Genomic DNA, 16,459 nt, shown 5'->3' with positions numbered 1-16,459 from the left:
GAGGGGTATATAGAGAGGTATATCAGCATATACAGGTATAATCCTCATGACAAATAACCCCTTTTTCCTCTCCATCAATACTGTTTTTTTAAATTGAAGTATAAATAACATACAATGTTATATTTGATGTACAAGGATTCAACAGATCTATACATTACTCAGTGTTCACCATGGTAAGTGTGGTCATCATACAATGTTAGAAATTATTACTGACTATATTCGCTATGGTATATTTTTCATCTCTATGACTTATCTATTTTATAACTAGAAGTTTGTACCTCTTAATCCTTTTTATGTATTTTGCTCATGTCCCCACCCCACTCAACTCCCCTCTTACAACCGCCAGTTTGTTCTCTGTATTTGTCATTTGGTTTTATTTGGTTAAGATTCCATATACAAGTGAAACCATATGATATTTCTCTTTGACTTATTTCTTAGTATAATATCCTCTAGGTCCCTCCATGTTATCATAAATGACAAGATCTCATTTTTATCCATTTATTTATCAATGGACACTTGGGTTGCTTCTGTATCTTGGCTATTGTAAATAATGCTGCAGTAAACATTGGGGTGCATATATCTTTTCAAATTAGTGTTTTCATCTTCTTTGGGTAAATACCCAGCAGTGGAATTACCAGATCATATCGTATCTCTAATTTTCTGACGAAACTCCACACTGTTTTCCACGGCGGTTACATCAATTTATAGTCCCACCAACAATGCACAAAGATTCCCTTTCCTCCACATCCTCACCAACACTTGCCTTTTTGATACCAGCCATTCTGACTGGTGTGAGGTGGTATCTCATTGTGGTCTTAATTTGCATTTCTCTAGTGATTAGTGATGTTGAGCATCTTTGCATGTATCTATTGGGAATCTGTAGGTCTTCTTTGGAAAAATGTCTATTCAGGTGGTCTGCCTGTTTTTTTTTTTTTTTTTAAGATTTTATTTATTTGACAGATAGATCACAAGTAGGCAGAGAGGCAAGCAGAGAGAGGAAGGGAGAAGCAGGCTCCCTGCCAAGCAAGGAGCCCAATGTGGGACTCGATCCCAGGACGCTGGGACCATGACCCGAGCCGAAAGCAGAGGCTTTAACCCACTGAACCACCCAGGTGCCCCTGGTCTGCCTGTTTTTAATGGGATTGTTTTAATTTTGGGGTGTTGAGTTGTATTAAGATCTTTATATGTTTTTAATATTAACCCCTTATCAGATCTATCACTTGCAAATCTCTCCCCCATTCACTAGGTTCTCTTTTTGTTTTGTTGGTTTCCTTTGCTGTGCAAAAGCTTTTTATTTGGGTGTCATGCCAATAGTTTATTTTTGTTTTTGTTTTCCATGCCTGAAGAGATATATCCATAAATATGTTGCTAAGGCTGATACCAAGAGATTACTGCTTATGTTTTCTTCCAGGAGTTAATGGTTTCAGATCTCACATTTAGGTCTTTAATCTATTTTGGATTTATTCTTGTTTATGGGGTAAGAAAGTGGTCCAGTTTCAGTCTTTTGCATGTGACTGTCTAGTATTGAGCCGAATAATCTTTTATCTCCTCTGCTACCCACCTCCCTCAAATTCCTTATAAACTTTTTAGATTCCAAAGAAATGACTCAGAAAATGGCTCTCATAAAATTCAGAATATGAAGGGAATTAATACTTGGTTAACAATAACAATATTTACTCCCATTAATGCCACTGTACTCCTACAATGGATTATTATTTGGGAAGAAAAAGTAATGAAATACTGGTATATGCTATATGGACAAAACTTGAAAACATCATGCTAAGTAAAAGAAGACTGTCACAAAAAAACACGTATTGTATGATTCCATTTATTTGAAATGTCCAGAATAAGCAAATTTAGAGAGAGAAAAAGTAGATCATTGATTGCTTAGGCCTAGGGAAGGGAAGGTAATGGGAATTTAACACAAATGGGCATGATTTCTTTTAGGGAGCAAACACATGTCCTAAATTGATTGTGATTATTACATAGCTCTATGAATTAAATATATATATATATATATATATATATATATACACACACACACACACACACACATACACTGATAATAATTTGGTGAGTTATATGTGAATTATATATCAATAATTTGGTGAGTTAATTGTGAATTATATATCAATAAAGCTGTTTTATAGAGTATTATAACTTTATCATACTGTCACTGAACAATTACTACCCACAAAAACACCTAGAGACTCTATGTCATCTGATTTTTGCCAGCTCTTCAAGGTCAATTTTTAATGTTAAAGATGAGAAAATAAGTTCAGTGAAATTGAAATATTTACACATACAGAGCTAATCAGGAATGATGCCCAGATATATCACTCTAAAGAAGTATCTCTCTAAAACCCTTGTTTTCTTAACCCTGCCATGCTTGCCATCAGATAGTGTACTCGCAATAATTTTAAGTTCCATTGACATCAAACGGACTTCAATAAAACAGGCATTTTGTTTCTATAGGTGGCAGGAAAAAGTTTTTTTGAAGCATCATTTAGGAAATAAGGCTTCAAAGGTTTAGCGCGATTGTTATTTAATTCAAAATCTACATTTGGAAAACAAATGTCTCTGGAAAACACCTGGAAGTAATTAAGATCATATAATTTGTCACTTGTCTTTCAATTTATATCAGAGCAAGGTTGTGAATGTCTGCAAAATATAGACATCACCTGATTTGTCATTTTTTAAGTCAGTGCATCTAAAATTTGTTCTTGGGACGCCTGGGTGGCTCAGTGGCTTAAGCGGCTGCCTTCGGCTCAGGTCATGATCCCAGCGTCCTGGGATCGAGTCCCACATCGGGCTCCTTGCTTGGCAGGGAGCCTGCTTCTCCCTCTGCCTCTGCCTGCCACTCTGTCTGCCTGTGCTTGCTCTCGCTTCTCTCTCTATGACAAAAAAAAAAAAAAAAAAAAACTTTAAAATTCGTTATTTATTTACATTAGATAAAATGCACATCAAATATAAAAATATAGAAACTACAACCATTTCTTTAAGCTACTTTAAGTAAAAATACTTCTTTATTTAGATTTTTATTACTTACATTTCATTTTTTATACAGACATTTAGAGGTCTTTAAAAACAACAACTTGCTAGTCATTCCAGAAAGATATGTGGATAAAACAGGTAATTAGAGGAAGAAAAAATATACTAAAAGAACCACATAATTGGGACTCCTCCCCCTATATTCATCTATTTGCTGCTATAACAAATTGTCACATACTCAATTGCTTAAAAACAACACAAATTTATTATCTTAGGGTTCTGTTGGTCAGAAGTTTGACAAGTCTCAGTGAGCTAAATTCAAAGTCCTAGCAAGGCTGTGTTCCTTTCTGGCGGCACCAGGGGAAGAATGTTTCCTTGCCTTTTCCATTTTCTCAGAGGCCACCTGCATTCCTTGGCTCATGGTCCCTTCCTTCTTCAAAGCCAGTAAATATGGCCAAATCCTTATGTCAAATCTCTCTTCCATTTTAAGAACCCATATGGTAACACTGGCCCCACACAGATAATTTGGAATCCTCTCCCTATCTTAAGGTCCTTAACGCAACTGCATCTGCAAAATTCTTTTCCAATGTAACAGAACAGATTCAGATTCTGGGAGTTCAGACACTGACATCTTTGGGTGGCCATTTTTCTGCCCATCATAGTTGCTGTTGTCTTTAAAGCAATCAAGATATTCCCACAGTAAATTAACCCTACCTTGGAGGGAAAGGGGAACATACTAATGGTTTAAATGAAGAAAGCAGAACTTGAGAGTAAAAGACCTCCTTTTTGGTTTGTCAAATTTTTACTAACATTCTATTTTGAAGATGAACCACAATTAGATATGTGGCAATAACAGGAAAAATCAGGTGCAATTCAAAACCCTGAGAGGATACAGAACTATACAAATGAATCTGTTGATTTTTTAATCTGAACAGAAACCAAAAAACACTTATTTTGTACTTTCTTTCTACATATTGTTCCACCCTGGCACTCAGGAACTACCATTCATATGACAGCCAAAGGCCTACAGCATATAACCAGATGTTGTATTAATTCAAACTAAAAAAAGGTAGCTGGGAAGATGATACTAGAGCATAATGACCATGAGTTTTTATGAACCTTTAAAATAAAATATCCAAAGAATCATTATGTATGTATATACGGTTAAGAAACCAGGGGCGCCTGGGTGGCTTAGTGGGTTAAGCTGCTGCCTTCTGCTCAGGTCATGATCTCAGGGTCCTGGGATCGAGTCCTGCATCGGGCTCTCTGCTCAGCAGGGAGTCTGCTTCCCTCTCTCTCTCTCTCTCTCTGCCTGCCTCCCCATCTACTTGTGATTTCTCTCTGTCAAATAAATAAATAAAATCTTTTAAAAAAAAGAAAGAAAGAAAGAAACCAAAGCTCTCCTTTTAGAAAGGCTCAAATTCAAAATGAAGTATCACTATATTGTTAAGACTGATAATTTTTATTTTTATTTTTTTTAAAGATTTTATTTATTTATTTGACAAAGAGAGATCACAAGTAGGCAGAGTGAGAGGGGGGAAGCAGGCCCACCGCTGAGCAGAGAGCCCAATGTGAGGCTCAATCCCAGGACCCTGGGATCATGGCCCGAGCTGAAGGCAGAGGCTTTAATCCACTGAGCTACCCAGGCGCCCCAAGACTGACACTTTTTAATTTTCCAGAACAATGTTCTATTCAATGTTTAACTTTTTCAGTTTAGCTTTATATCTTTTTTGACTCCAAGATAACAGAGCGATGTTTGATGTACTTAAGTTATAGCCAGCATTTACCAATTCTTTGATTCGACTTTTTAAAGTATTTATGCTTGAATCCAAAATCCGAGGATTTTCAATTATTTGTGATATGCTGAGTTTTTCTTCTATGAGGCAGTCTAATTTATCATTGAATTTTTTCTCTCCCAAGAAGATAACATCTGGATAGCGTAAGATAAACTTATGTATCTCTTCTTCAGTACACCCAAGAAAAAGCAGCTTCTCTTTGATATTTGTGTAGTTTCTGTTGACATAGTCATTGGAAAGGTCTAGAATTTTAGCTCCTGGACCACAGAGCAGAACAAGCAGCTTCTCATTGTTCAAGCTGAAAGTTGACTGTAAAAATTCAATGTTAGTTTTTACCCGTTTGGTACTCTGAATTAAGATGAAAGGGTTTTTTAAAATTATCTTCCTAACAAAATCTCTGGGCTTATTGTAACCCAAAGACAAAGAGACTTCTTGCAAAAACTCAATCATCTGTTTATTCAGATCTAGACTGTTTGAGAAGGTACGTGGGGCATTGGTCAATAATCGAGAAAGGCATTTATGGGTCAATCCAACTGAATAGAAGAACTTTATATTATTCTCTAAGTTTAGGTTATTACTAGATCGAAAAAAAGATTCCGGAGAACGTTCCAAAATATTTATAATTTCAAGGTCTGATGTCATAATTTTTCTCCACAGATCCCACCGTTCTGAAAGACTTTCAGGTGTGCGTGTTATGGCTCGTGGATATCTTGATATAACGCTAGCAATCACTTCTTTGCTAGCTCCTTTGGACAGAAGGAACATCTTCAGCTCTTGCTCTTTAGTTCCCGTCCTATTAAAAACTCCAGGCTGTCGTTTTTTCGCCATGTCAACATCAACTCCCATTGTAAGTAAGTTATTCAGTAATTTTTCATTCTCCAAAGACTCACTGTTGGCATTACCACACTTCACACTAAAAAGTCTAAATGAAACTGATTTAAGGAGGATTTCTGCTGAAAATCGGATCATCCAACATCTTGAACCAAAGAGAAAGTTACTTCTCATACACAGTAAGTTTCTTGGTGGTATAATGGTCAGGTATCCCAAATCTTTTGGAATGCTGTGTAAAACAACATACATAATATTATGCAAATGCTTATGTTAAACAGCTAAAAAGCCATATTAAGGTCCTGTAAGCATCATGGCCATTTCTATGAGAAAGTATGTATAGCTCCAGCTCTCTTGTGCTGCAGTAACAATTCAGCCACTGCACTCCCACTCTCCAGTTTACGCCTTCTGATTATCTGTGGGCCTGGGGCTGCTTCCATTCTTAATGTGAAGAAAAGCAATATAAGCATCATCACTGTCCTCCAACTATTCCTGCCTTTATTTTGCTCTTTATATTTGGACTTGCCTGTTTGCTACCAAAACCAGTTGCCCCTCCCTACCTCTGCTTTATCCTCCTAGTTTTCAAAGTTTTGGCTTATTCCTATTAACCAATGCTTTCAATTCTGCCTTGTCTTCCAACTTCCCGATCTTTGGCCTTGCTTCCACCCACAGATACCAGACTACTTTGCCCCTGTTCCCTCTTCCTGGTTCCTCAAACTCTAAATATAGCCTTTAAAATCAACACTCCAGACTATCTAATTTCCACCTTAAACACCTTTTTCTAGACTCATGGTTCTCTTTAAACCCATGCTATCATTAGTCTTAATTCTTAGCTTTATATAGACCTCTGGTCGACAGTTCCGATCTCAATCTCCACGTCCTTCAGTTTACCCTCTTGCCCCCTGGGTTGTAAACAACTACTCCAAACCAATTTTTATCTTCAAAATGATTTAGCTGCACTTTTTAATCTACATAGTAGAACTGTGCTGAGAGCCCATAAACTTTGAGAAGTTACTTTTACCATCCTCTACTACCCTTTCACATTATAAAAGATGAACCCAGGGCTCTCTGCATCTGTATCAGAACACATAACTCCAGGCAAGTGACTAAAACCTCAACAACTCATTTTCCTAATCACTTAGAAATGGGGCATAAAATGTATGAATTTATATATGATAATATCCATAGGTACCTACTAAAACAAGTATGTGCATTTATAGGAAATACTTTATCAGGAAAGCAACAGAAAAATTTTCATCTGTTACTCAATTTGTCAGATGATTTGTGTTCTTAAGCTAACTGTGGTCTGAGTCATAAAACAACTTATATATTTTTTAATTGTACTTCTTCCTTTTTGACTATATAGCTGTGACAAACTTAGCTCTTAATTTCTAATTACTAACAACAGGCTCTTATCACTTAAAGGACACACCTCCCCTCTCATCTCCTAATTAAACGTAAAATAGGGGCATCTGGGTGGCTTAATCAGTTAAGTGTCTGCCTTTGGCTCCGGTCATGGTCCCAGGGTCTGCGACCGAGCCCCACATCATCGGGCTCCCTGCTTAGCGGCAAGCCTGCTTCTCCCTGTGCCTGCCGCTCTCCCTGCTTGTGCTCTCTGTCAAATAAATGAATAAAATCTTTAAAAATAAAAAATAGAAATAGATGGTTCCAACTCAACACTAATATCTCTGGGTTTGAGATACTGTTTTTAAGATTGGTATTAAATAAAGCCTCTCTGTGTCTGCCCTTTTAATTACACTATTTTTTTTAAGATTTTATTTTTAAGTAATCTTTATACCCAACGTGGGTCTCAAACTCACAACCCCCAGATCAAGAGTCGCACGCTGCACTGAATGAACCAGCCACCCATCCCTCAGTTGTATCAATGTAACAAGAACTTCAGAGTATGCTTAGAGGCAGGGAACTCCCTGATATCTCAGGCAATCTACAGATCTTCAAAGAATTAGAAAAAGATTCCCAAACTATAGAATCAAGTAACATTCAAACAAAAATTCAAGACCCTCACAAAATAAACATCAAACAGCGGCACATTTTAGACTGCCCTATACCGAGTTCGCTATAATATCTCTATAATAACACATACTACTCTTTTAACTACATATTCTTCCAGAAATGCATGAATTTAGAATTTTAAAAACGAGATCTTCATTCTGACTAAAGAATGAAGGCTCTACTTGTACAGCTCAACATCTGTTCTCTCTTCCAGATGTGCAAGGGTGACCTCTACTGGATAATGGTACAGAACACTGACAGTGGTAGGTAAGACCTGTGCTTTGGGAAGAGGGGTGAAAGATGATCCAATGAGATATAGGAAGCAAGCTGTGAAACTCCAATTTATATCTGTCTTAGCCTTTTAAAAATTCCATTTTATATGTTTTATATATACAACGTAATAGTACTGTAAAACATGTATATAATTAGTAAATATACATACGTTGGAAGTACATGTATAAAACCTATTTTACTGAGAATGTACACAATCAAAAGTCTAAAGACAACTACTCTAGACAACAAACTCTTGAAATGACTGACAGGCTGAGCATGCCACAGAAAGTTCAAAATGAACTGTATTAACAGACTAATAGTGAAAATATATGCCCGATTTCTTAACAAAGGAGTCATAAAATCTATTAAGTTTTCTCCTGAATCTATGTCTTGTGAATAAGTCACTCTCTGCAGAAATATCTTTCACATGAATTAACATGTCTAAAACCAAACTGAATATCTTTCCTGGCCCCCAAACTAGCCCTCTTCTGTTAGTGGAATCACTACCACTAACCTAATAGTCACTCATGATAAAAATCTAAAAGTGATTATTTTCTTCTTCTTCCTCAATCCCAGTCATCGAATCATGTAAGTTCAGCTTCTTCAGCATCTTCAATAGTATCTCTCATCTTCGCTGTTCTCCCTCACCCAGGCTGTAACAGCCACCTAACCTGCTGCTTCTCTAACACCAGTCACGCAAAACTGCCACCATAGGATACCTTAGAAACTAAGAAGTGATTACATCCCTTACTCCCTGATTGAAGGCCTTTGTAGCTCTTCCTAGAAAGCAAAATCTTCACAAACATCTTCAAAACTCTCACCACATCATTCCAACTACCTTCCTAGCTCTCTGTTCTATTCTACAACCTCACAACCAGGTATTATTGTCTCTCAGACCTCAAATTCTAAACATTCTTGACCATTTTTGACTCCTTGCCTTTGGGGAAGCTTTTCTTTCAAAAAGGCCCATCCTCCCATATCTATCCATAGTTCAAGGTCTCATTCAAATAATACCTGCCCACGAGAATATTTAACTTAACAAATACTGCTGAAGTGAATCATTTGTTTTGTAACTTATTACTAAAGAATCTAAAATGTACGGGTGCCAGGGGGGCTTGGTCAGTTAAGCATCTGCCTTTGGCTCAGGTCATGATCCCAGGTTCCTGGGATCAAGCCCTGCCATTAGGTTCTCTGCTCAGTGGGAAGTCTGCTTCTGATCAAGCCCTGTGTAGGGCTCCTGCTCAGTGGGAAGTCTGCTTCTCACTCTCCCTCTGCCCCTGCCCCCACCTTGTGCTCTTTCTCTCTTACTGTTTGTGAGCATGTGAGGAAATGCAGAAAATTCTCAAATACCCCAGCTGGGGATTTGGCACCATCCACCATATTCTTTAACCCAGCATTTTCACGTCTTTAAGATTATCCAAAGAAATAAAAGGACAATACACATTTCTTATTAAAAAGGGTGACTATCTTGAATATTTGCTTTGGCAGAAAAGAAACCCACCAACAGAAAGATTCATAAATTGTGATATATCTATGTAACATAATACTGTACAACCTGATTTCTTTATAAAGAGGCATAACTAACACAATGGAAAGATATCCAAGATATTCTAAGTGGCAAATCACATAACCGTACAGATAAAATAGTTATCACTTATATAAAGAGGGGGCATTAATGTATACAAAGAGGTTAAAAAGGTAGTAAAAGTTATCTCTGAGAGATTAATGGGGGCTATGTACTGTTCCTGAAATACTGTGACACTATTTAATAAATCTTATTTTGCAACCAGATAAATTAAGAACAAATTAAATTGGCTTAGGGGTGCAGAAAGTACTGGGAAATATGTTACCTTTATCAGTTTTTCAGTTTTCAATACAAAAAAAGTTAAACCTGAAAAATACTGTTTTACTTTTAGCACCTGATCCACATTCAAAACACTCCGGTAACATCTAGCATGGTAATAAATACATGGGCAGCCTAATGCAAAAAGTTATCAACTGTCTCAAACTACAAATTTAAAAAATAAGTAATATTCCAAAATTTATTTCAGTTTGTCTCTCAATTTGCTCTTTAATTAACTAAAGCCATTATTCCAAGGACTAAAGTACAAAATTAACAAATACAATGAAAACCTCTGTACTCAAAACTTGTAAGGCCTAAGGAATAAAGGAGGATTTCCTTGTTCTCTGCTGCACAATTCGCTTGATAAAGAAACTTTAATGGAGATGGCTAAACTCTGCCCAGGGGACTATATTCCAGTTGGGTCTTCTTTTGATAACACAAGGGAAGTTTGGAGATCTTACAGCAATCCATTTCTCACCTAATTTGTCTGAAAGAGAGAGGACGTTGCATTTCTCCTGAAGAGCTGGAAAAGAGTTGTCCCTAAAAATGGCAAAAAAAAAAAAAAAAAAAGGTGGGGGGGAGGACACAATATCGTCAGCACTTCGTGATACAGACTAAAGAAATCGATCCCAGCTAACACTGCATAACGTTCTTGTGAGAAGCGTCACCTCTCATGTACTAAGCATCTCTCAGAGGTACCGAAAGGAAAACAGCAAGAACACGCCCCTAAGTATTAATGGGAAAAGGCAGCGTAGTCACGCACTTGATTTGTAAAACCAGAGCTAAGTGCTTCCCATATTTTGTCTTACTTGAACCCCACAACTTAAAAGGCAGGGATTACTCCTAAAATTAGAAAATCGGGGAAAGGCCGAGCTCTGTGACAAGTTTCTATTAGTTCACTGAAGCTAATACAGATATTCCACGGGTTCCATTACTTGGGTTCTCCCCATCCTTCTTCCTCCCCCAAACCGACTCGCCAAGGCGCTGCGTGGGAAGAGAACTCCACCAAACAACAAAATCACCCAGACCCACTTCTACAAAGAAAAAGCACAAGCGCAACGAGCCACAGACCTCAACCCGCACTGTATTAATAGTCCAGAGATGCCTTTACCTCCGCCTCTACGGCCTGGGGCGGGACCGAGAGGCGGAAATGAACAAGACTCACTTCCGGTCGCGTACAGGTGACGTAGCCTTCTTTGCGCCCCCCGGCGGCCGCGCGACAGTCCTCTACAAGCCGGACCGGAAGATCCCAGCAGGGGGCAGCAAGAGACCATGGTGAACGCTGGGAACGGGTCGGCTGGGGCTGGGTTTGGAGCAAGGCAGGACTCGGGGCTTTGACGCAGGGATCTGGGGCGGAGGATGGCTGCGAAGCTCCCTTGCCCGGTGGCAACGTGCGGTAGGAAAGTTGCTATTATATACAAGAATTTTGCAGCCTGATAGGGTAATAATGCTTATTAATATGGTTAACATGCCAGTAAACTCCTCGGCGTTTGGTGTCGGAAGACTCTTCTAAAGAGTCCCAAATTCTCTTTCTTGAGCTACTGGGGAAATCCTGGAGTGTGGCTGCTAGTCCGATTTCAGCTTTTAGCATTCAGGCTAGGAAGCAATTCTGATAAACTTCGATTTAACTGCTTGCAGCATGAATTACTTATGCCCCTGAAGTTGTGACGAGCCTAGGCTATTTAAAGTTTCAACAGAAACTTAATCTCCACAGCAGAAGCATTTTTGTCACCCTTGAAGGCGTCATTTATTTAAACTTTCCTGGTCCTGTCCGTCTCACTTGACTGGAGGGGGTAGCAATGGAGATTAAACTTCAAAGCAATTCCGTTACCTCCAAAAGAAAGATTATACATAAATTAATGAAAAAACCACCAAGCTGCCAGGTTATCTTCTGGAGCAAGTGATTTGGTCTTTAGAAGAACAAAAAGTGGTGGAGAGGTTGATCCTGAATTCTACTGCAAGGAAGAATTTCCTGCTTTACCCTACTCCATGTAGGAGCATATGACAAATTTTTCTTTATCTCATTTCTGCACCGATTAATGTTTTCTCTTAGCTCTGTCCCTTAGACTACGAGCTAGCTGGTATATTGTCACTTTGTTTTGAATTAATGTTCTGTTTTATTGGCCTATAAGGGTAAAGAGTTACCTTTAAATTTACAATAATCAGTCTTTCTGTTGAGTGAAATTACTCACTGCTGTGCCTTCAGGTAAAATGTAGTCCTGAAATGTTAGAAATGGTCTTTATGTGAATTTCTAAAATCTATTTCTGCATGGAAGGAGCTCCTATATCTGAGTTTGAATTTACTGTTATATTTAAATATATAAACTTACATGCATAAATATATAAATATTTATAAGCTACATTATAATCAACATAAAACAATAAAATCTATTTTAGGAATCATTGAACTTCAGACTGGAGAAGACCTTTGAGATTGTGAATCCCTCATTATGAATGAGACATTGAAACCCTTACATTAGAAGTCAGCAAGAGAATACATATGCTGTATCTCCTTAACCAGTAAGTCTTCTGTGATTTATACCACATGCACTCACATAGATTATCAAAGGTTAGTTCAGACTTTCTTAGGTGACATCACTTAAGTTTGTTTTTAGTGGTAAGTGTAGGTAAAGGAGATTGGTTCTTGTGAAAATAAGTGCCATATTTCCTATCCAAATTTTCTGATTACAAATAAATTTTAAATGCCTATTATAAAACACTCAGAAGAATAGCAACAAAGGTATAATGATGGTTAGGTTAACATGGTGAATTAGCAATTTTTTCCTTCTCCTCTTTGTGCAAAGAGGTTTAATAGTTAATGATTTGTATTATGTCATTACCACCAGTAAGGCAGTGACTACTACCTCATTGTCATTAGTGTATTATAGTATAACCTATATATACCTTGCCTGTATTTTGTTCATTGTTTCAGTGAATATTTATGAAACACCTGTACATTCCAGGCCTCGTTTTTAGGATTAGGGGGTGTAGTGGGGAAAAAGCCACAGCCCCTGCCCTCCTTGACCTTATTTCCAGTGATAGGTCCCACTCAGCTTGAGTATCTGCTGCTCTGCATAGACATCTTACATCCCCAAGACCATAGCTGATCCATGCTCTACTAAGCTGATGTAATTAAGAAGTATGGTTGGAAACACTGGAGGGCTGTGTGTGGTAGAAGACCAGAGGCAGGGAGTAAGCAATGATGATGAAACAGAAAAGAAAAGGGATATGTAGTTGCAACATGGTGGAGGGAAGTTTTTCCTACTGTCACCCACTTGGTCTTTGGGCTCTCTAAACAATAGGAATTGATTAGAGGCCAAAAGGGAGTTCCAGGCAAGGCTTTTATTGGGGCTTATTCTGGAGCACAAGGGAGATAGCACAAAGGAAAGAGTACTTCAGACTACTCAATCCCCTAACATAGGCCAGGGAAAGTTTTTAAGGGGACTAAGAAGAGAAAGGAGTGGTGTTGAGACATATAGAGTTTGGGATTTATTGTGCCTACACACTTAAATTTTTTGCTCCTTCAATGTTGCAAGTCCATTTAGCATGTTAAATCTCTACTCATGTGCCTGGTTTTTAGTATTATAATGAAGGGTATAGTTGGTGAAAAGCCAGGGCCAGGGTTCCACCTGGGTACAGACTAGTTTGGTTCAGACTTAACCTGTCTTTGTAGTTCAGTCTCTCCTTGAGGTAATCATCCTGCTTCCACATTCCTGCAAGATATGCTGCTCAAGGTGCATAAAGTTTCAGCTGTCCAGGAAGGCTAGATTTCACAGTCAGGATTGAGGAGACCCAAGTCCAATCCGGGCCGTGTCTCACTAGAAGCTGTTCTAAATTTGTCATCTTTCAAAGTTTTTTATAAAATATAAAGTAACTCAGGGTTTTTTTTAAGATTTTATTTATTTATCAGAGAGAGAGAGGGGAAGAGAGCGAGCACAGGCAGACAGAATGGCAGGCAGAGACAGAGGGAGAAGCAGGCTCCCTGCCGAGCAAGGAGCCCAATGTGGGACTCAATCCCAGGACGCTGAGATCATGACCTGAGCCGAAGGCAGCTGCTTAACCAACTGAGCCACCCAGGCATCCCAGTAATTCAGTTTTTAAGTTAAATTTGTTTTCTTACATATCTATGTTACAGTTCTCTTTTCTGAAACCATGAAAATATTAGATGGCATATGCATTTTTAAATGACTTTACTTGAGAAAAGAAAAAGTTGCCAAGTCTGTATTGGAGCATCTTCTCGTTCTTCTTTTCATCCAAAAGCCTTAGCGGGGGAAAGTGAGGACTCTGGTACCCTCCCTCCCCAAGTGGGTCTTAAGACACTGGTGGGCAGTGAGCTGAAAGTCACGTCGGAGTGCAAAATCTGTGCTATATTCAGAAGCACCACTGACATTTTATAAATATGGTTTTTGTTTTTACTGTATCAAAAGTGCCTGCCTGACCCCCTCTGCCCAGGAAGTATCCTTAGTTTTTCATGCAAATAGACTTTTGGCACACCCCAGCCCCTTGGTTGACCACTCATGTTTGAATCTCAGCAGACCCAATTAAGGTCAGAAAGGAAGTAGCCCTCTGGTTCCCCACCCTCCACCCACTACAGCAGTACCCAGACTCCTGGACTCAATAGACAAATGCAACCCCCACGCACAGCAGCTTCCTAGACAGATCTACTAGCTTCCTACCAGCGTAGTTTGAAGGCCCTCAGAGGAACATCATGTCTCCTCCCATTCTCTTGTCTGACTATGCCAGGGACACATCCTCCCTGCTTTAAGTTCTGCCAAAGTAAACCATACCACCTGAAAACATTAGTGAGCAAAGTGAACTTCGCTGCAGGTTTTGTCATGGAGGTGCCATACCACATTACACAGAAAAATAGCTATCAGATCTCATTAGAACCAGTGGCTCACATTTTCTTCCTTTTGGATTGTCCTTCTGACTTCAAACTCCTCTCCGCATTATTTTGCCTAAATTCAGAGGTGCTCCAGCCCTAGTCCCATTGACACACCCAAACCCAGCATGAAGCTCAGCAAAATAAAGTCCCATGTAGGTAACAGGTCCCACTCTTCTCAGTAGTGGGGGTTCAAAACGGCAGATAATATTAAATAATGCTAAAAATAGTTAACATTTAGTGAATTTTTTTTTTGCGTAAAGTACTGTCATCCCTGCAAGGCATATTTTATTATTCTCATTTTATAGTTGAGAAAAAGGAAGAATGAAGAGGTTAAATAAATAAATATCACACAGTCGAAAAGTAGGGACCAGAATTCCAACCCAGGCACTTTGAATCAGGAACCTGGGCCCTTAATGATTAAACTCCACTAATGTTTATAGCACCTAACACAGTGCCTTCCCTAATAAGGACATCAAGGTGTTGGTTGGATTCAATTTACTTGTATTTCTAAGGTCATCAGAAATATTCAGTTTCTTATGTTTCTTTCCAGCTGCAGACATTAATTTTTGTTTATGAAATACCAAATATCCACTGTAAGAAAAAAACACATTATGTTAAAGCAAAAATTATGAGTATATTTCAACTTTTTGCTAGTTTTATTTTTCTTAGCTTTATTGAGGTATGATTGGCAAATAAAAGCTGTGTAATATTTAAATTGTACAATATGATGATTTGATATATTTATATATTGTGAAATGATTACCACAGGTGATTACAAACAAATTAACACACCCATAATTTCACATAGTTACCATTATTTTATGGCGTTGGTGTGCAAGAATACTTAAGATCTATTCTCTGCAAATTTCAAATATACAATACAGTATTAACTATAGTGGCCGTGCTATACATTCATCCTTATGGATATCTAAAGCTTTCTGTTTGTACTGGTATTAAGTGAATGAATGAACTGACTGATTTACTGACTATGCACTCAGCTTCCTCATCTGAAAATTTGTTCAGTTTGTCATTTAATATTTATGCATAGAGAAACAGTGAAGGATTAGAAACACCCGTTGCCTTTAACAGGTGTGTGGAGATATTCACAGTCCAAGAGAGAAGTGTTGAACCAGATAATATTCAAGGTCCCTTCCAGCTCTAAAATTCTGTGATTCTGTTGAGTGGGAGGTTTGCCCTCCTTGTGCAGAGGTGGTGGATTGCTGTCATTGTCGAGACATTGGGAAGCGGAGATGGAGGGAGTGCTCGTCAAATGATCGCTGAGGAGAGAATTTCAGGCTGCCCCTGAACCAAATAACAAGGAACAGGAAGCCTTGCCTACTGCCCACTGACCTTCTTCACTGCACCTCTAACTCCACTACCTGCTCGGATATCTGGTGTCCTGCTGCCCTCTGAGTCCTCCAAATCCCGTTTTGACACTGGTTAAGCTGACTGAACATGCGTGTTCCCTACTCAAAGCTGCCTATAGAGCTTCCCTCTTCCCTTTTCCCCAGGAGCTGGACACTTAATCTTTTCACTCTGTCACTCTCATATCCTGCTGTTTTCAGCCTAGCTGCACATTAACCCATTAACCCGGGCGCTCTTTACATATGCTAAAGCCCAACACTCCACCTCTGGGGATTCTGATTTAATTGGTTTGACGTGAGGCCCAGATACTGGTCTAGTTTTTTGTTTTTGTTTTCTAAATCCACTGTAGATGAGGGTTGCCTGGGTGCCTCAGGTCATGATCCCAGAGTCCTGGGATCAAGTCCCACATCAGGCTCCTTGCTCAGCGGGGAGCCTGATTCTCCCCTTGCCTCTGCCTGTTGGAAG

The 16,459-nt window shown here is 38.8% G+C and overlaps 2 protein-coding genes across 2 annotated transcripts in view; one reads left to right on the top strand and one right to left on the bottom strand.

Moving 5' to 3' along the window:
- Positions 1 to 3,004: 3,004 nt before the first annotated feature.
- On the bottom strand, positions 3,005 to 10,893 carry MTERF1 (mitochondrial transcription termination factor 1). Its single transcript, XM_059396882.1, has 3 exons — positions 10,816 to 10,893; positions 10,223 to 10,284; positions 3,005 to 5,847 (listed from the first exon to the last, which is right to left on the bottom strand). Exons 2-3 carry the CDS (start codon positions 10,252 to 10,254, stop codon positions 4,680 to 4,682), a joined length of 1,200 nt encoding a protein of 399 aa, XP_059252865.1. The 5' UTR covers positions 10,255 to 10,284; positions 10,816 to 10,893; the 3' UTR covers positions 3,005 to 4,679.
- Positions 10,894 to 10,992: 99 nt separating this feature from the next.
- Positions 10,993 to 16,459, top strand: part of AKAP9 (A-kinase anchoring protein 9) — a 191,328-nt gene continuing 185,861 nt past the window's right edge. The window contains exons 1-2 of the mRNA XM_059396875.1: positions 10,993 to 11,140; positions 12,142 to 12,264. The gene's annotated coding sequence lies outside the window, so the exon portion shown is untranslated. The remainder of the gene's footprint in view (positions 11,141 to 12,141; positions 12,265 to 16,459) is intronic.

This window comes from Mustela nigripes, chromosome 4 (assembly GCF_022355385.1).
Source record: "Mustela nigripes isolate SB6536 chromosome 4, MUSNIG.SB6536, whole genome shotgun sequence".
Taxonomy (NCBI): domain Eukaryota; kingdom Metazoa; phylum Chordata; class Mammalia; order Carnivora; family Mustelidae; genus Mustela; species Mustela nigripes.
Note: the sequence above shows the minus strand (reverse complement) of the source record. Positions and strands in the feature narration are given on the sequence as shown.

What these genes read in the sequence shown, in the direction of transcription:
- MTERF1 (XM_059396882.1), bottom strand. Translation starts at nt 10,254, where the DNA reads ATGCAACGTCCTCTCTCTTTCAGACAAATTAG. An exon ending in CTCTCTTTCAGACAAATTAG is followed by an intron (nt 5,848 to 10,222) that starts GTGAGAAATGGA and finishes TGTTTTACACAG; the next exon opens with CATTCCAAAAGATTTGGGAT.